The sequence below is a fragment of the Anoplopoma fimbria genome, unplaced genomic scaffold (assembly GCF_027596085.1).
Source record: "Anoplopoma fimbria isolate UVic2021 breed Golden Eagle Sablefish unplaced genomic scaffold, Afim_UVic_2022 Un_contig_7615_pilon_pilon, whole genome shotgun sequence".
Taxonomy (NCBI): Eukaryota; Metazoa; Chordata; class Actinopteri; order Perciformes; family Anoplopomatidae; genus Anoplopoma; species Anoplopoma fimbria.
Window position 1 is genome coordinate 1 of NW_026551922.1, and position 20,387 is coordinate 20,387.

The 20,387-nt window shown below is 42.4% G+C and overlaps 1 protein-coding gene across 1 annotated transcript; it reads left to right on the forward strand.

Moving 5' to 3' along the window:
- Positions 1 to 13,234: 13,234 nt before the first annotated feature.
- On the forward strand, positions 13,235 to 20,098 carry LOC129115849 (uncharacterized). The gene is made up of 7 exons (XM_054627074.1): positions 13,235 to 13,414; positions 13,901 to 14,063; positions 14,332 to 14,479; positions 15,497 to 15,686; positions 17,249 to 19,315; positions 19,449 to 19,542; positions 19,716 to 20,098. The coding sequence occupies exons 1-7, from the start codon at positions 13,235 to 13,237 to the stop codon at positions 20,096 to 20,098; spliced, it is 3,225 nt and encodes a 1,074-aa protein (XP_054483049.1).
- The last annotated feature ends 289 nt before the right edge of the window (positions 20,099 to 20,387 follow it).

Genomic DNA, 20,387 nt, shown 5'->3' on the forward strand with positions numbered 1-20,387 from the left:
GCTACTCCATCTCCTCTGGGTGGGTAACTGCTCCAAAGGAAGCGCAGAGAAGTGTGAAAGACTGCGACTCTGCTTCTGCTTCCTGGTCTGAACTCTGGGTCATGGATTAGGTCCACTAATAAACTGGGTCAGATTTCTAGATATGAGATCTGCTCCATCCAAAGTAGGATGAATGCCGTCTCTCCTAATCAGACCAGGCTTTCCCCAGAAAGTTTGCCTATTGTCTATGAAGCCCACATTGTTTGCAGGACACCACCTCGACAGCCAGCGGCGAATGATGACATGCGGCTATACATCTAATCATTGACCAGGTTAGGGAGAGGGCCAGAGAATACTACGGAGTCCGACATTGTCTTTGCGTATGAACACGCCGATTCCACGTTCAATTTAGTGACCTCCGAGCGATGTAATCGGGTGTCATTACCGCCGACGTGAATAACAATTGTGCTGTATTTACGTTTAGCCTTAGCCAGCAGTTTTAAATGGGATTATGTCTATGTCGCCCGCTCTGGCCCCGGGGATGCAGTTAACTATGGCCCCTGTCTTCGCTAACTTCACGTTTGGTGGTGACCCGTGTGCTTCGACATAGAACTATGCTTCCTTCGGACAGTCACCCAGCCTCCCGGCTGCTCGGGGGTTGCCGGGGGACGGCTAGCAGGAGCTACGTCTGGTTGGCCCGCACCGGCTACGGGGGTGGGCTGGCTAACTACAGTAGCTAACGACTGAGCTTCAATGGTGCGGAACCGTGCCTCTAACTCACTGAGCCTTGCCTCCAACCTAACAAACAAACTACATTTGTTACATGTACCCTTATCAGTAAAGGAGGCAGAGGCATGGCTAAACATGAGACACACTGAGCAGGAGGGAGAAGGAGAGAGAGAAGGAGAGCCATCGCTAGCTGCTAAGCTAAATGAGGCTAGCTAGCGTTAGCAGAACTGAACAACGTGTAAACAGCTGTTGGTTTAAGCGAAAAGTCGCTGAATTAAGATGTGAGCTATGAGTGTTCAAATGTTTTAAATGTAAAGCAGGTAATTAGCCGCTATAATAAAGAATGTCACACAATTGACTAGTTTTCACTGGAGCTGGTAAAAGTACACTATCAACTACGCTGGGAACCGGAAGTGAGGCAATACGCTTACCGTAGTACGTCAGCACCAGTCTTGCGAATCTTATAATATGTTAATATCGTCTCTCTTACAGCCTTACGTTATAACAGAACACATTATCAACCAAATGGTGTTTTGTGACATGTTGAATTTTTAACCGTTTTTTAGCCGGTTGAAAAGACGGCTAAAAGACGTCTATAGACGTTTAGACCCTATTTCAACCAGTTTTAGACCAGATTTAGACGTCTAAATCCCATCTAGTGCTCACTGGGTTTTGTCAAACCTTCTTCAAGAAGCTTTGTTGACTTCACCGAACCAATAAATACACAACCATAACTATATAGCATCGAGCATTTCTAAAACTGTGATAAGAGGCTGATATCAAACATATTTATGAAACATTCATTGGTTAAGAAATGTCAACAAGCAACGTATCCCCAAGTTTGCAATATTTTTTTCTGGTGACTGGGTAGCTGGTCTAGAAATCTAGAAAAATACTGACTTTATATTTGGATAAACAACTAGTATCTTCTGTGACAAAGGGTCAAACCAGGTAATCAGTGGCAGGGGAAGGGAATCCAAAATCCAAAGACAGTCCAATAGGTCCGGAACGGGCAGGCAAAAATACAGAAGTAATTGCTGGAAAGAATGGCTAGAAAACACTTGACAATCTGGAACCTCAAAACGCTTAAAGAAAAACGAGCCCCTGCCTTGGTGAGAGAGGCCCTAACTGCTTGGCCGAATGGATGAACTCAAGGTTGTTGTGGACCATAAAAGGATTCTCTGTTCCTCCAACCAGAGTCTCTATTCCTCCAAAGCCATTTTAACAGCCAGCAACTCACAGTTACAGACATAGTAGTTTCTTTCAGCAGGGGACAGCTTGCTTGAGAAATTTTTCTGATTCTTCTGATCCTCGGCTGACACCTGAGTTGGAGGCGTCTACCTCCAGCTCAAACTGCTGAGTAGGGTCTGGAAAGGCGAGAAGAGGAGCAGAAGTTAATCTGGACTTCAACTCACCGGGGGGGTGAGATAAAGCAGCTAAAGCAGCTAAAAGGTGGCAAGCCCCAGGAACCATTGGAGGTATTTGCCAGTGGAGTGGACAGACCACTTGGTGACTGCCCACACCTTGGCAGAGTCCATCAGAATGTATTTTCTTTTCTTTTCTTTGGATGACAAATCCAAGGAAAGACACCTTCGAGACGTGGAACTCTCATTTTTCAACTTTGACATACAGTTTGTTCTCAAAGACTCTCTGGGGGACCCAGTTTATGTGCTGCAAGTGTTCCTGTGGATAAAATGAGGATATCATCCAAGTAATGTCATGTAAATATTACATTCATATGTATAAATGCACACATACAAATCTCAAACACAGTATATTTTGTTTATGCTTTCACATCACACTATCACTGTGCACATTACGGTAAATGAGTTCTCTTAGAAGGTCAAATACTCCGGACAGGGCATTCTAGTGCCTGGCCGTACGATGGAAAAGAACAGAGACACTTAAAGAAGGAATGTGCTTTTACTGCAGAGAAACCAGATAACAGAGGCCCTTTTTACGACCAACTGATGAGGCCCTCAGAAAGTCTAAAAGTCTAAACCAAGAGCCGCCTCTCTCTTTTTTGGACCTATCATATTCAACTCATAAAACCTATATAACATGATGCGCACTCTGTATAAGCGCCTTTTAGTTGCTGAACTTCTCAGTACTGCTAGGCCCGTGCACGTATAACTGCTGGGCGATATACTCCTGTTATCCTACAATAAATGTCACATTTGTTTTAAGATGAATCTGGTGTAGAAGTCTCTCTTGTTTTCCACTCAACAGTAAACAAACACACTGACATTGAAAAGATCACACAGCACATCACTAACCATGGCCTGAAAAACAGCAGGAGCGTTGGTAAGACCAAAAAGCATGACCCAGTACTCATAATGCCCACTGGGTCTGTGGAAAATGGTCTTCAATTCATCACCCTCACGAATACAAACCAGCTGGTAAGCATTTCTGAGGTCCAGCTTAGTGAATGGTGACTCCCTGCAACAGTTTCAAGAGGCAATGAGTGGGAGGGGGTACCTATTCCTAAGGGCAGGCAAGAATAACGGAAGTGATTGATGGAAAGCTAGGCGAGGAAACCCTAGACAATCTAGCAGAGATTAAGTGCAACAGGACCAGGATTACACAGAAGGACTAACAAGGGCATGGGCTGCAGGCAAATATGAGTGGGAAAATTCAGGGGAAGGGAAGGGAATGATGTAATCAGAAGCTGGAGTAAGGGACTGGATCTGAAATGACAGGAGAATTATAGACAGGGTCAAAACAAGGCATGACAGAGTGAAAGTTGTGACATCTTCTTCAATCAGCTCAAATTGACGTATTTTTGGATCCAGCATCTAGACATCGCTAAGTCAACTTGAGTAAGTGCACAATATACACAAGAAATTCCCTTCCTGGCCCCCTTTGAACGTGTGGCTTAGTCAAGTTGATAAACTGACAGATGTTTTTTTCTTGTAAATACATTGTTTTTGAACATTTTTTTATCACAACCTTATGTGTTACTATGTCAGAGATGGTGTGGTGAAGAATGATGAAGTTATTTTACCACATCAGTTGGGGTTGTTCAGTAATACAATAAATACTGAGGTTGGTTGATATTTTAACATATGTTTGTATAGCTATTTGTTTAATATCTCTTGTCGATGTGGCCATCATGTGCAATTAAGTACACTGATTTTGTCAGGTATTTATTTCACTGGATTAATCAAAAATACATTGGTCATTGTGTTTGATCTGAAATATCCTTAATGATCATACATGGAGGGATAAGCTGTGACAGTGCTATCTAAGTTTGATTAAACTGCTGTGGAGACATGGGATTTTGCCTTTTAAATTAAATGAATTAGCACCCACCCGTTTGTGTTGTTATTCTTAGCAGAACATTTAGTTGCTAAATCTCGAGGAAAGCAGGCAACTGAATTCATACATTCTTAACCTTGTATTTTCTGCTAAAGAACGGAGCTTTAAATATTCAAGCAGTCTTAATATTATAAGCTCTCTTCTCCCATTATTTGGCAGGTATCCACTGTTATCTTTGCTGAGAAGGAAATTATAACTCATCTGGCCCAGAAGCTGTGTCAGGCCCACAAATCCCACCATTCCAACCCCTACTCCCAACCAGCCTCTTTCCATCTTTATTATAAGAGGTTGTGGACTCCAAGCACATCTACACCAGCATATTAAAACTGTATCATCATTGTTCCTGTCTTTCTGAAATCAACGCAGGTCATCATCAGCATTCCAGTCCAGACCAACTCAGTTAAATTCAAGACATTACCAAGAGCCCTGGGTCAAAATGGGATCAAAACCATGTCATGAATACTTATTTTTTTATTATTTGTAAAATTATGATTTTCTGTACATCTGCCTGACGGAGCTGTGAATAGCACTCTAGCATTAAATGAACAATAGAGGGGCTGACTAAAGAGTGCATAAAAATGATAAACCATTACTCGCTAAGATTAAAATCTGTTCAATTGTCTGTTTTGGTGAGTAAAAAACCAAAACATATTCGGTTACATATTAAAATTCCGCAATTAAGAATTATTTCATTTGCTGAGCTTCTTTCCAAGTCTACCTATTCTGGGTCATGAGGGGTTGGATCATTGTGATAGGAAACTGATATACCTCACTGAGCTTTAGATCTTTGCTGTAAGTTAATATGTAGCACATACATCTTAACCAAATATGCATTCCTACAAGTCTGAGTCTTAACAAACACCAACAGACATTTCTCTGTGAAATTATTGCAATTAACTCACCTTGAAAATCTCCTGCTTCACTTGTTTTGCCTACTATTATGAGGTTGGACTGTTGACTTAAACAAATGTTGGACAACTAGACAACAGTGCACCAGCACAATAGTAAATAAGTCCTCATAACTTATCTCTCACTGTTCTAAACTAAAAAAAACAAATATGTTGTGATTAACAACATTCCCAGGACTGGTGTTTGCCGGTCTTTTCACCAACCATGTGATCAATCAATCATCATCACACTCTGGCATATTCCATGCATGTTGGCGTAGTTTAAAGTGCTTTAGATTGAAAAATAAAGCCTGTAAAACATAGAGATGTAATATTAACATGTAGATACAAATAATGAATGGGATTTAAAATGAATAAAACCTATAAAATATGTAAAAATGCATGTTTTACTATTGGCTTACTTAGCATATAATTATGTAACATAAACACATTTCAGCCAATTTTTATTGTTGGCAAGCAGTTCCAAAAGTTTGTAGATGTACAGCTAACTTTATAGTCGGAAAACAGCATTTCATACGAGTAAGTTGTTTTAAATATTACCATATGTTGTAAGAGACCAACTAAATGCAGCATGTCTGATAATGTTAATCTTACTTTGGTTTCCCAACAAATGTAAATATGTCAAAGTTTGTTCTGTAAGCAATTAATTATAATCAGACAGGACGGTGGTCTGTAAGCTTCGGTTGAAAGAAAAATTGAACAGAACCCTCATACAGATTGTAATTATCTGTAAACTCATATCTCATATTAATGGCCTACTTTATTGCCTTTTTACAAGCTCTGTAAACAAACAAGGTAAGTATTACCGGCATTTTAACCAAAAAAGATTGAATATGTAAAGTATCCCTAGACATGTCAATAGTGTTTCTATCATTGAACTATTTGTTATAGTCACGTGATCGCACGCACCGCGCATGAGAAGTTTAAAAAATTCAGAGGTGCACATCCAAGCGACCACTTGCGGGGTGGAACCTACGTGAACCGTGGGCTGGCCGGCCATGATTACATCATTTTCTGGCATGCGGTCCTTGTGCCGACTTTACTACCTCGAGTTTAAACTAAGCTTAACACATCGACTGTCCCTCACATAACATGCAGCCGGGGTTTACAGAAAGGCTCAACAGCACACCTTTCTCTTGGGGAGCCTGAAAGGTTTTAAATTCAGACAGGACATTTTAACGGCTGTATACCGGTCACTTTTCGAATGAAGTTTTATCTTGAAAAAGGCATCCTGGTTGAACGTCCTCACAAAAACAAGCAGGAAAAACTCACAAGAATCAAGCATTCAACTAAAATCAAACCAATCTCACAGGCCTTTACTGTCCTGCAGTAAAAAGAAAAGACCCTTCACCATACCTACTCCCAGTCCCACCAGGCAACTGTTTAAGACTTTTTGATGTAGCGTTGCACACCTGCACAGACATGTGAATATGGAAGTGTTTGTGTTTTACTGTATTTTTTTATGCGAGTCTTTCATCAATGTATTTTATATGTTATTTGTGAGCGCCTCACCTAAATCATTTTCTATCACTATTCAATGGACAATGAAGTTTTATTTTATTTTAACTATTTCATATACAAAGTCGTAAGGCAAAAAAACAACTTCTAAACGGCTCATACATAATATTTGAAGTGATGGACTTCTGAGGAAACAATTTGCGTGACGTCTGATATATATACATGGGTTGAAAAGGGAGCAAGTGTTAGAAGTTATCCTTCTCTTTCATTTAGAAAGTGGTCAGTGACTTCAAGAGGTTGGTATTAACGGGTTCCATTTACTCTAACACATGTACTCAAGTAACCCAGTGAGCATTTTTCCATTGAAAAGACGTCTATGGCCGACATTGAAAAGACGTCTAAAAGTGGTTCAAAAGTGAAAGTTTATTCAACGTCTATTTGTAGACGTCTATTAGACGTTCACGTTTAGACCACATTTCAACATGATTTGCAATAGTGCATTTGTAATCCTCTACGTTGTGCTAATAATGTTGTATCATCATTTTAGAGGCTTACTATGAAACCACATCCTTATTTCTCAGTTGAAAGCCAATATTGCAAATCCCGGTGAAATATGGTCTAAACGTGAACGTCTAATAGACGTCTACAAATAGACGTTGAATAAACTTTCACTTTTGAACAACTTTTGAACGTCTTTTAAACATCTTTTGAACCTCAAAATGCTCACAGTAAAATATGTAGCAATTAAATACGTAGTCATAGTAACACACTAACAGTTTATACTGACAGGGCAAATAAGACCATCTGACACAGGCAACAATTAATTTGTTTTTATTCATATAACTACAATGAAATTGAAAAAACATAACAAAATCTCCTGTTTCTTCTTTAAATGTTGTTGTCAAAGCCTCCAGGATCCGGTTTCAGATGATCTGCCATATTTCAGATGGATGTCTGTAAATTAATCAAGAATTATAAAACATATTCACTCTTCAACCAGTCGTTTTACCGGTGACCATAGTCGTTTAAGTCTTTTCAATGTAAAGATGCTCACTGGCATATTACACATTATAATACTTTATATTGTTTATATGTTGTTGTATGCCAAACAACAATGTTCTGAACTGTGTACAGCCCTAGTAGCTTTCTGTAATGTATTTTAGATGTAAAATGGCCTAAAACTCACTTTATATCAATGAACTACAGTGACAGCCCATAAACACAGTCGTCAACATTAACTTACACACATGTTAATGTTTACTGTTGGTCCATGTAGCAGTACGCTACAAGCTAACATGCTAACATGCTAACACTACAAGCTAGCAGCCTCGCCTGCATTGTGAGCAGCTTAAAATGATATTAATGATGCTAATTTCGCTTTGAATAACTGGATTCCCGTAGTTCAAGTACTTACACAGTATGTGCAGCCTGAAGCCTTGGGTTTATCAGCCCGTTCCTGTCGTTGTGGCTCCATGAGTCTCGGCTCTGTAAGTCTCGACCGTTCCTCTCTGGCAGTGCAGTCGAAGTTCCAAACTCTAGCGCATAAGAAGTTGCGCATGCGCGTTACAGCTGTAAGCAAACTTTCTTATTTAAGAGTAATGTATAAAAATGACTGGATTACGATGTCCTAGAAGCTTATTTTAGCAGCAAACAGTCGATAAAGTCCGATATTTCCGACTTTTTATATGAAACATTAAATGCGTTGAAATCATGTCTACGTGTAGACCACATTTCAACGACCAGTTGAATACTTTACATAAATACTATAATATATATATAATGTGTTAATATCGTCTCTCTTACAGCCTTACGTTACAACAGAACACATTATCAACCAAATGGTGTTTTGTGACATGTTGAAGTTGTAACCGTGTTATAGCCGGTTGAAAAGATGGCTAAAAGACGTCTATAGACGTTTAGACCCGATTTCAACCAGATTTAGACGTCTAAATCCCGTCTAGTGCTCACTGGGAAGTAACGGAGTGGTCAGGGTAGTTTTAATGCAGGATTCTTTTTTCTAGATTCATGAGCAAACTTTTGTCTTTTTTTATGTGGTCATAACTGATGTATCTGATGTATATATCTTATTGTCTTCATGGGATTTCGAGACACCTGGAAGTAATCTGTGGCTGTCTATGATGGGAACTTGGACTTCGGACATCTATACTATAATGATCAAAGTTTAAGGTCAATTGTACATGTTGAAACTCTTTATTCGTACTTTTTTAATATAACAGATAAGGTATATTTTATTCTTGCACATGGTTTGCTGATTTATTTGCCAAATAATAATAATGTACTATGAGAGTGATCTAGGATATGATGACCTGAGTCTTAGTTTTGGTTTACTCGTGCTGTGATATTTATTTTATTTTTATTTTATTGTCTGTCACTGTTTTATGTTGTATGTCTGAAACTTTTTTTAATGTGCTGCTGCTGTCTTGGCCAGGACACTCTTGTAAAGGAGATTTTTAATCTCAATGAGGCTTTCCTGGTTAAATAAATTTTAAATAAAATAAAAATTTAACTTTTTGGTGTACATAATAAGTATAATATTTTAGATCACAGTTGAGAGACCCTTGAATGAGGGCGGACCTAATAATTTATACGTTTTTTTGTAAGTACTTCAAGTACTGTAAGTACTGAATATGACCAATAAAATATTTTTTTATAATAGGAACATGGATTTTACTTTATTTTGATTCAATGCCATTTACTCAGGCCCAATTGAAGACTCAATTAAGACGACAACTGCAAAATGTACAGCTTTGGGTGTTTGTCAACATCAAATAGAGACTTAATAGAGGAAAATACAGGCAGACATTTACTCTATACATGCTCCCTTTAATTCAATAATTGAAAACAAATGAAGGTACTTGAACAACTCTGCCATAAAAAACAAGCAAAATCCCAGTATAAAAATACTGACAAGATTATTTCAATCAGGAGAGACCATTCAAATGAGGAAAAGATAATCGTTTATTATTGACAGATGATATGTGATGATAAAGTATTGACTCTACGGGGAGATTTGTTATCGAGGGGTGTCGGCCCTGAGCAGCAGCAAGATAAATCCCCCAAAAGTAAAAATTAAATAAATAAAACACAGCCTTATATTTCCCCCAAAGGAATGTTCTTGTACTTACCAAGCTGGAATGAAACGGATCACATATGATCGATGAAGATGGCATAAGCTGCTAAGAGATGAGGCATAACAATGAGCATGACAGAAATTTGAGGGCAGGAGTATCAACAATTTACCATGAATGAGTAGAAACAGGAGCAAGCGTTGCAATGACTAGGTTAGCACTGACTAGCGCATCTACGAGAACTACTTTTTGAGCTAAGCCAGCAATAACTGAAGGACAGCAATGCCCTGCTTGCAATGTATAGGCTTTAGCCAGCAATGGCTAATGGTCAGCAGTTTGAGCTTAGACAGCGCTGCTAGTGTACTGGAATAACGGCATGACATTATTGATATACGATGTACATGACACAGCTTATTAGAATACCATAATTTTGAGCATATACAGAAGCAGTGAAAATGTAGCAGATAGCCTATGACGAAATTAGTAGACAGGAACAAAAGCGCTGCAATGACTAGGTCGGCACCGACCGAAGTATCTACGAGATCTACATTTTGAGCTCGGCCAGCAATAACTGCTTGCAATGTAAAGGTCCTAGCCAGCAATGGCTAATGGTCAGTAGGGACCTGAATAGCAACAGTTTGAGCTTAGACAACGCGGCTAGTGTACGCTCTGCGATAACTTGAGGACAGCAATGCCCTGCTTGCAATGTATAGCTCTGCGATAACTTGAGGACAGCTATGCCCTGCTTGCAATGTATAGCTCTGCGATAACTTGAGGACAGCCATGCCCTGCTTGCAATGTATAGCTCTGTGATAACTTGAGGACAGCAATGCCCTGCTTGCATTGTATAGGGTCTAGCCAGTGATGGCTAATGGTCAGTAGTGACCTGAATAGCGACAGTTTGAGTTGAGACAACGTGGCTAGTGTACTGGAATAACAGGCATTACATTATAAAGATTTGGCTGAGCAGCAAGTCTCCATTATGTGCCCTTTTTAATGAATCGTATATCACTTGATTTAACCAAAAGAGGTCATCAGTAACCTGAGAGTTAGCAATGCAATGGACACCACGTCAATATAAGATGTACATGACGTCACTTTTAAGAATTAATGTTTGTGAGCAATTACAGAAGCAATGACAATGAAGCTGATAGCCTATGACGAATTATGAGAATACAGGAATATGATCCCCTTGTAAAAATAGAATGGATAGGACGCTACTTACAAGATACCACTTACCCGATAGGACACCAGTTATCGGAGGACAATTAATAAGGGCAAAAAGTAGAATATGATTCAAATGGAACAATTGCAGAATACACATAAGTAGTTATTACCAGAATACGATGGATACAACTAATTGATAAGATGAATACGTAGTTATAGAAACCTGGATGTGAAGAATTAGTAATAAGCTGAATATCTTTGACTGGAAATAACAGATAAAGGAAACAGTGAGCAACACGCCACCACCAGTTATATGCATGTATCGAGAATGTGGGCAGGCATGATTACGGAAGAATTTAGATGCTTAACAATGCAAAAATTGGCAAATTATGATAGCAGGCAACAAAAGGAAAGGAGTGGCAGCAAAGAAAGCTCCAACGCCAGTTAAACATGACTTACAAGGGATTTAGGGCGAACTTAAAGAAGTATGGGCAGTCAGTTTATCTATACTAATTTTATAGAGCAGGTCAGGACAAACCTGTATATTGACCCAACATGAGATTCCCCCACAATGCTGCTCCTGCAATAAATGCAATTCCACTTAAGTGATCAACCAAAGCTGATGCTGCTGCTGCAACATATGTGATTTCACTAACAGATCCCCATGCTGCTGTTGCAACGCATGTGATTTCAGAACCAGATCAATCAAAGGTGCTGCTGCAATGAATGCAATACCACATGGCAGAATAAAGTTTCCAGCATGTGAGGTCAGGGGGACTATGGTTTGATGACTGAGATTAAGAGGTCGAAATGCATACATTTAAAGAACCATTATTTAACTAGAAAGACACATGCTGAGATTAAACCATTTTATAAGATGAGACCTAGCCAAGACAGGGTCAAATAGCAGCATCAAACAGGACAACACTATGAGGACACATTAGAACATGATGCAGTGTATGAGGTCACGTTAGACCATGATGCCTTGACAGTGACCCACTTCACAGAGTACCACGGATAGGAGGAATTGAGAGATAGCTATGAATGGTAGTATCTAGAGGAGCGCAATGAGTAACAAATGAATGAGTAAGTAGAATACATCAACAGGAGGCCATCTTGCGATGGAATTGCGCCGCTAAGATGCTAAATCAGCCGTAGTGAAAAGTGGGCTGGGCTAATTACCTTTCAAGTGATGACCCGCAAGGTGAAAACAATACCAGCCACACGCTAGGGATTGGTAATGAGTACTTAGCCTTAAAATATAATAGAACATAATGTTTAAAAAAAACTTTAGATGATCTGCATGATTGTGGCAAGAAAGAATGTAATGTCGAGGAGGTTTCTGAGTGGACAGTGAGCAACATAGTAGCAGTGTAGCAAAATCTCCACCGCAAGTCATATATGTATATGGGATGTGAGCAAGGCACATTTACGGAGCGAGCACTTTTACTGCCACGAGAACAATGACTTGTGTGGCAGCTAACTGCCTGAAGCTATCGCAACAATCATGAAGAGGAATGCTCACATTGAGGAATGATGACGACTGATTTAACCACATTTATGCTCCGTTGCCTGCCCCAGACATGAGAGCTTATGCAGTCAGGTATCTCACACGATGCTGATTACATTGGATCTGGAGTAGAGGGAGGCCAGAGCCTGAGAACCACTGAGCGTGAAATCCTTCAAAAGCCCACATATGGACATATCGTCACAACTTCTGAGTCAAAAGAAATACACCGTCACATCATGAAATAGAGTAGCCGTTTTGCCAACTGAGCATGCTTGCGGTTGACATGAGGTCAGCAATGACCAGCGCACTGCTTGAATGAGACCAGCGAGATCCTGTTTATGGACTTTATGAGCTGCACGGATGTGGATAACGTCTTAACATGTCAAAATGAGCGTGCCCTTTGCATTAGGTTTCCCTTCGCTTGATTGAATTAAACCATACAACGCAATACAACTTCAGTGTATTTGAGTTTAAGGTCCCAAAACAAACTATACTTTTAGTGACGTACATAAATGCCATAGGATGGAGACAGCTACATTAAGATATGGATGAGAACCTTACAGGTTATCCATTTCTTACGATGAAAAGCAAATTTCACATAAATTAGCCTGTAGAGGGTTCTTAATGGTACAGGACGTGAGAGTCAGCTGAGTTCTTGACTCATGTTCATTGATTGTTATTGTCATGGTTCAAAGGCACAGAAACCCAAGAGCACGACTCAGGAGGCAGTTGAAAATTAAAGTCTTTACTGAAGGCAAATTACAAGGCTTTACAAATCCAGGCAGACGAACAAAGAACAAAGGGGTCAGGCTGAGGCAGAATCCAAGGTTCACTGACAGAGTCAATAAAACAAGGTTGATCAGGAAAACTTGCTAGTAGAATTTAAATGCTGGAAAGCTACGACACATGGCACGAAGGCAATTTGACAATTTTGCAGTTGAGATGAGGTCAGCAATGACCAGCGCACTTGCTTGAATGAGGCCAGTGTGATCCGGTTTATGGACTTGCTGCGCTGATGTTACAGGACATGAGAATACGGTTCGGGTGTCTTTACCTTAAATGATGCGTGCTTGGAGATGAATGAATGCAGAGCGCATGAGGCCGCTGCCACGAAGAGCCTGCGCCGAGAGACCCTGGTGAGGCAGAGCTTTTGGATTTTCGGCTCTGTGGCCTGTATGGATGGTTTGCTGGGTTTGGCCGGAGACTGCATGGTGCCAATCAGGTTGATACCTGCACAGTGTGACCTGGTGCAACCGGTGAGATTCCCAGGCAGGGAATGAGAGGAAGAAGTTTTCTCCTCTGCTGAAGAACTTGACGTCGGCTTGCTCCTAAAAACGAGACTGGAAAAAAGGTAATGTGTACTGTCTGAAGTTGCGCTAGAGCTTCATTTGTATATGCATCAATATCCATCCATTTTCTTCCACTTATCCCGGGCTGGGCCGCGGGGGCAGCAGACTAAGGAGGTTATTCCAGACGTCCCTCTCCCCAGCAACGCTTTCCAGCTCCTCCTGGGGAACCCCAAGGCGTTCCCAGGCCAGACGAGATATGTAATCTCTCCAGCGTAGTCTGGGTCTACCCCGGGCCTCTTACTAGTTGGACGTGCCCGGAACACCTCTAAACTCCTCTCTAAGGCTGAGCCCAGCCACCCTTCGAAGGAAGCTGATTTTGGCCGCTTGAATCGCAATCTCATTCCTTCGGTCACTACCCAAAGCTCATGACCATAGGTGATGGTCGGAACGTAGATCGAGAGCTTCACCACAACAGTCCGATACAACGCCTGCATCACTGCTGACGCTGCAACTAACCGCCTGTCCATTTTACCCTTACTTGTGGACAAGACCCCGAAATACTTGAACTCCCTCGACTGCAAACCGCCCCATTGCGTGCTGAAGCTCAAGTTTTCAGGTAGCCAACAAAACCACATCATCTGCAAAAAGCAGGGATGCAATTCTGAGGTCCCCAAACCGGACACTCTCCTCCCCCGGCTGCACCTTGAAATCCTGTCCATGAAAATCAAACACAGGACCGGTGAAAAGGGACAACCCTGGCGGAGGCCAACACTCACTGGAAATGTGTTAGACTTTGGGCTGAGTATCCGGACACAGCTCTCACTTTGGTCATACAAGGACCGTATGGCTCGTAGCAAAGACCCCGGTACCCCGTATTCCCTCAGTACCCCCACAGGACTCCCCAGGGGACACGGTTGTAGACCTTCTCCAAGTCCACAAAACACGACCCGTCCATCAGACCTGCAAGGGTAAAGAGCTGGTCCAATGTTCCACGTCCAGGGCGGAATTCGCATTGTTCCTCCTGAATCCGAGGTTCGACAATCTGTTGGAGCCTCCTTTCCAGCACCCTGTAATATACTTTTCCGGGGAGGGTGAGAAGTGTGATACCCCGATCATTGGAGCACACTCTCCGGTCCCCCTTTTTAAAAATGGGAACCACCACCCCGGTCTGCCATTCCAAAGGCACTGTCCCCTACCTCCATGATCAGTTTTCCCCCTGAGTCATCAAACTCTTCCTCTTCCACGGAGGACATGTTAGTCGGGTTCAGGAGTTCCTCAAAGTGTTCTTTCCACCGCTCGACAATATACCCAGTCCGGGTTTACAGTTCTCCTCCTCTGCTGAACCCTGAGACAATCCCTGCTTTCCCTTTCTGAGTCGTCTCACGGTTTGCCAAAACTTCCTTGAGGCCAATTGAAAGTCCTTCTCCATGGTCTCCCCTAACTCCCACACCCGGGTTTTTGCCTCGCCAACCGCCGCAGCTGCAGCCCTTCTGGCTAAACGGTACCTGGGCCTAAAAAAATTTTTGTTTGGTTCCGGTTTCCGACCGACCCTGTCAATCTATGTGCGACCCAAATTATTTTATGAGCTTGAAAAAAAAAAAATAAATAAAAAAACACAAAAAAATGTTTTAATGCAAAAAATAATTACGTTTTTGTACAGCACCTCTTCATTCTGTACAATGATGAGCGCATTCTCTCGTTTTCAAATGAAAACAATGGCTTCACGCGGGATCTGCATGCAGACGACGCGATATCGGTACGGTAGCGCTTGTTATATGGTTGCGGGAGAAAGATGGACGTATGCATTGTCTCCATTGTTTGCCCATGCAACAACGTAACAAACAAAATTGTAAGATTGGGTACGAAATCTTTTGGAAATGTCCTTGAAGAAGTCAAGCAGTGCGCTTGTTCATTTGTGTCAGCAGCCGGCAAAGTGGACCGAGCTGACGGAGTGTCGACCTCGAATGTCGGTAGCATCGCATCTGTATTTAACTTCAAATATTTAGCACTGAAGTGCGCCCCAGAACAAATATCTGTGTCCTCCACGAGTACCACGATCCCGTCCGCCTTCGAGATGCTGTTTCGAGCACAGCAACGTAGTCATTTGCCCCCTCCGAAAGTTGTAGGCCTACAGACCAAAAAAGACGAGCTGAATAATGACATTCTGAAGAATCTACGGACCAGGGCAGTGGGCTTTTCTCTTCCAGAGAGCACAACCCAAGGCTCACTTTTGCTGACGGTAAGTGAACTATAATATTTGAATAATTGTAGGCTGTTATTACATTTGAAGAAATGATCACTGTAGAATCTACAGTGATCGACTGGTAGACCGCGGCGGTGCCGAACCAGTCGATCGCGGTCTACCAGTCGATCCGATCGCGGGCTGAGTTGGAGTCGATCGCGAGAAATGTTGTGATGGAGGAAGCCGGTGTCGTGCCAATGTAGTTACCCCTAGTGTATCATTATCAACATGCATTCAGTACACACTACGCTTCTGTTACGAGAGTAGCGTATGTGTGTGCGCGAGAATGGCATTGTGTGTGAGTGACTTAAGCGTGTGAGTGGACGAGCGAGGAGAGCAAGCGGTTGCGCGTGTCAGTTCAGTGAACGAACGAGTGCGGTTGTGTCTGTGCAAACGTGTACTGTTAAGTCAGTGGAACTACGAATAAAGTACCCAGCCTGTCAATAATCGGTGGCCGCTTCATTCCGACCTATAAGTAGCAGACTCACTGCCCAAGTAAAGGGTGTTACCCCCGAGAGAACATCGGACCTGGAGGGAACGTCTCCCCTGTGCTCCTCGACTACGGTCTGGGAGCCGACAGCAGGAAAGATTTCACCCAAGGCTGAATTAAAATCTACATATATTTCTAATTGTTGGTCCTCAACGAGGTTGTAAAGTAGTAACTCCGGGCACAACTGTCAAAATAAATGTATTTTTACGATTTTTATTCATTCATTGCGCCGCGGCGAACTGACGGGGATATTCTCTGATATGAGTCTTAAAGACATATTTGTACAATACAGCAGTCTCAATTCAGGGACGCATCCTTCGAAGGACGCGGTCTATGAAGGTGTGGCCTTCGAGACCGTACCGAAGTCCAAACGAACGTTTTAAAATAATACGGTCTGCCCTACGGAGCATTTCAAGTTTGCGTGACAAGCCGTTAAAGACCCTTTACCTTGCGTGATGACGCGCCGCTCCTGTCACCTAGCAACCCTGACAGCTGCGGTTCAAACCGGACGGCGGAGGAGAAATATGAAGCCGTTTTATATAACCCATTCAGAGATGTCCACTTCTTACTTTATTCTTACTTTTATTTTATTGTATTTTATTTATAATTTTCTATTTTTTTATAATCTTATCTTCTATGCTTGTAATTTCTATTTGTACGGAACACCTGGAACAAAACAATTCCCCCGGGGATCAATTAAGTTTTCTGATTCGGTTCTATAATAATTATATAAAATATAACGTCAATTAGTTTAACGTTATATGGCTCGTGCTAATGAAATTGAACCTCGACAATAAAGTTACAAATTTAAAATATTCCCAGTTTTTTTTCACACTGTTTTTACATAGTTTTGTCATTGAATATGTAATTTGCTGCAACTGCCGCTTCCGCTCTCTCTGACGCCATTTCTGAATTTTTTTTTTTATTAAAGAGCTATATTAAAATATTAAACATCTTTAATATTAAATATCTGACACCATTTTGTTTTTTTGTATTTTCAGACGCTAACAAATTGTCTTTGGTACATCACAAACCAGCACACAGTGATACGTGATGCATCTCTCCAAAGAGAGATGTGATTCCTGTTCCATCATGCTGGAGCTTTGAAGGATACAATGAAGTGAAGAGAAAGAAAATAAAGGAGCAACCCATGTGTGCTACCTTTCTGGACAGTCACTCCCAAGCCCTGTTGTCTTTGTGTGACCGACCATACATGTCCTCAACTGCTGCTTGGAGAACACTGAAAGAGGACATTTTAAATCTTGCCACCTGCCTTCGCAACTATGTGGAGTACCTGAAGAGGAAGAGGGATACTACATTTGCAAACCATAACTCAAGTCAACCTGTCAGAGTTTTATCTGAGAACATTGCCGTGACACACCACAAAAACACCCCTGAGATGGCTGCAAGGTACCGGTTGCTGGACAACGTTATGTGTCAAACAGATACTCTAACTCCTGTGCTCCTGGATGACACTGTACACCTGGAGGAACCATTTGCAAGTTCATGGCACAGATTTGACTTCATCAACAGAATCCAGCTGTCTGTACCTGTCGATGTGCTGAAATACCAACCTGGGGGCAGCAAGACTGGCGTCACCTTGCTGTGGAAAGTGGAAAGGAACAGAACACAGGATGAGCAGCTGACCCAGACCACTGGAGTTGTCACTTCTCTGCAGCCATTTCTCCCACAGTACCACACCAGGTACATGAAGAAGGATTTCAAGAGGAAGGTAGCGAACGTGGCTAGGGTGATACCAAGCATCGTAGAGGCGATCTATCAGGAAATCTCCCATGATTCTTCAGCCCCATCAAATCCTCTCATGAACCAGCGCATCCAAGTGGCTCTCCAGGGAGAGCCTGGCATTATTGTCGACTTGCGCACCCTTAACAGTGGCCGTCCTGGTGACAACTTTGAGGAATTCTTCTCAAAGATGGAAGAAGCAGTCAATGAAGTCACTGCAGCAGATGAAAGGAGACATGGCACTGCCCACCTGTCACAGTGGTTGTCGCTAGAGGATCTCATTGAACAGGTTAAGTCCAAATGCCCTGAAGGAACCAAGGTGCCCAGCAAAGCCCTTGTGAGATTGCAATTTGCACCAAAGAATCCCTACACCCAGAGTGCCTTGAACTTCACTTCACGCTTTGAGCTCAAGTACAAGATCCAGCGAAGACAGCTCCGAGCATCTCACCCTGATGCACACTTCTGTGCTGCACTCTTCTTATTATTGCGTCTACACATGTATCAGCTCCGTTCGGAAATATTTGTCTTATTCATGGACGATAAGGCCAAGATCCCGGTTGGAGAACCAGGGGAGCCTGTGTCCACTGGTGTTCGAGGTCGACACTCAATTGTGCCTTCAGCCACCCAACTGGCAGCACTGGACCACGATATGACGAGCAAGGGATCAATCACATCCACAGTATACATGCAACCCAATGTCCCTTGTCAGCCAGAGGGTTCATGGTACAGTGGCAAGGTAAAGATCATTGTGCAGGACTCTGTATTCCAAAAGTCTACAGCATACAGAAATGCAGCAGCAACAGTTAGGCTCGCACAGGAAGACCCTTCTGAATGGAAACCAATCCATGTCAAGTACAGTGATGGTGGAACAGAACATCGCACCCTACTGGTCAAAGTTCAGCTCAGTCTGATAGCAATATTTAAGATGCTAAGACTGGACATGCTCATTGCCTGCAGAGCAGCTCCAGGCCAGAGCTGGCAGAATCCAGTTGAGAGAGTGATGGCTATACTCAACATCGGCCTGCAGAACTGTGCATTGGAGAGAGACAAGACAGCAGAGGACATGGAACACCTGCTGAAGAGGTGCAGTTCAATGGCAGAGATTCGCAAAGCGGGCGAGAAAAACCCACAGCTTGCTGAGGCTTGGAGCACTTCAGTTGCGCCAGTGCTGGACACAGTGGCAGGACGCTACAGTCGGCTGAAGTTGAAGGGAGAGCCAATGACGATCATAGATGCAGTCACAGATGCAGAGGAAGATTCGGTCATGCAGGTTATCACCACACTCTTCCCTTCCATCAATCCTGCAACAGTGACCAAGCAACAAGCAGACAAGGATCCAGCATTCACTGAGTGGGTGCAGAAACACTGCCGGCAACGTCAGTATCTGTTTCAGGTAATGATCTTATTTTCCCTATGTTTTTATGTATAACGCGTAATGATTATTTTATTATATTTCGACTATAAAGGATGTTGAGCTGCATTCCATGTATGAAGGACGCTAAATAAGTCTTTCTTTCATTCCTCAGATACGCAAATGTGATGACCCTGAATGCTGTTCCGTACCATCCCTCCCGTCTGAAAGGATGATCTGGCTTCCTGACCCAATGCCTGATGCTTCTGGTAAGAATTTTACTTTATCATTCAATACATTGTAAAGTAAGAATATTTTTGTCGATTATCCACTTCTAACATGCTTTAGCCTAATATTACACCTGTTCACATATTTGTATGACGCCCACAGCTTATAGCAAAATACTTTAATACATGTCTGTGTTGTGCTTGTATTGAAATAGGTGACCATTACTTGACTCTGGCTGAGGTTATGGGCAAAGACACAGATGACGCCCATCGACCTTCTGCCCAACTGTCACACAAACACAAACAAGCTGCATGTGTTGACTTCTTTTTGTCGGACGCACTAGAGAAGCAGCAGAAAGAGTCTGGGCTGTTTACTGCCCAACATGCACGGGCAGTAGTCGGCTGCATGGAATGCTCTAAACCAAGAGTGATCTACTCAATGCGCCTCCTCTCTTCTCGCCACCAGGCCACACTGGCAGAGGCCTTGTCAGATGATGGCATGGATTACACATGTGGGAGAGTTACATCCTGGAGCCCCAACATCCACTTGCATCAACTGTGCAGGTCAGGCTGTCTCTCTCGTGTGGTGATCCCATAGAGCTGGCCTACTACCGGGCACCCTTTGGGAGGCAAGATCTCTGTGCACACTGTGGCGGGCCTCAGGGCAACACCTGCCCAGCCCTGTTATTGAAATTTAAAACGGTCTTGCCCTGCTGCCCCATTTGTATTGGGGCTGAAAAAAGCACATTGTGGCCAGACCCTACGGCAAGCAGAAATGAGCAGTGGTCTGGTTTAAAGAGGCCCTGCAGTTGTATTGTTCCTTAATTTAACTAATAGCAGGCAGTAATGTTGGACAACAGAAAACTGAGTCACAGAACACCAGAGTT

Excerpts from the sequence above, each read along its gene's own strand:
- LOC129115849 (XM_054627074.1), top strand. The coding sequence starts at position 13,235 with ATGAATGAATGCAGAGCGCATGAGGCCGCTGCCACGAAGAGCCTGCGC. Across the intron at positions 14,480-15,496 it reads TTGTTCCTCCTGAATCCGAG|TACCACGATCCCGTCCGCCT; the intron begins GTTCGACAATCT and ends GTCCTCCACGAG. Across the intron at positions 15,687-17,248 it reads AAGGCTCACTTTTGCTGACG|AGAGATGTGATTCCTGTTCC; the intron begins GTAAGTGAACTA and ends ATCTCTCCAAAG.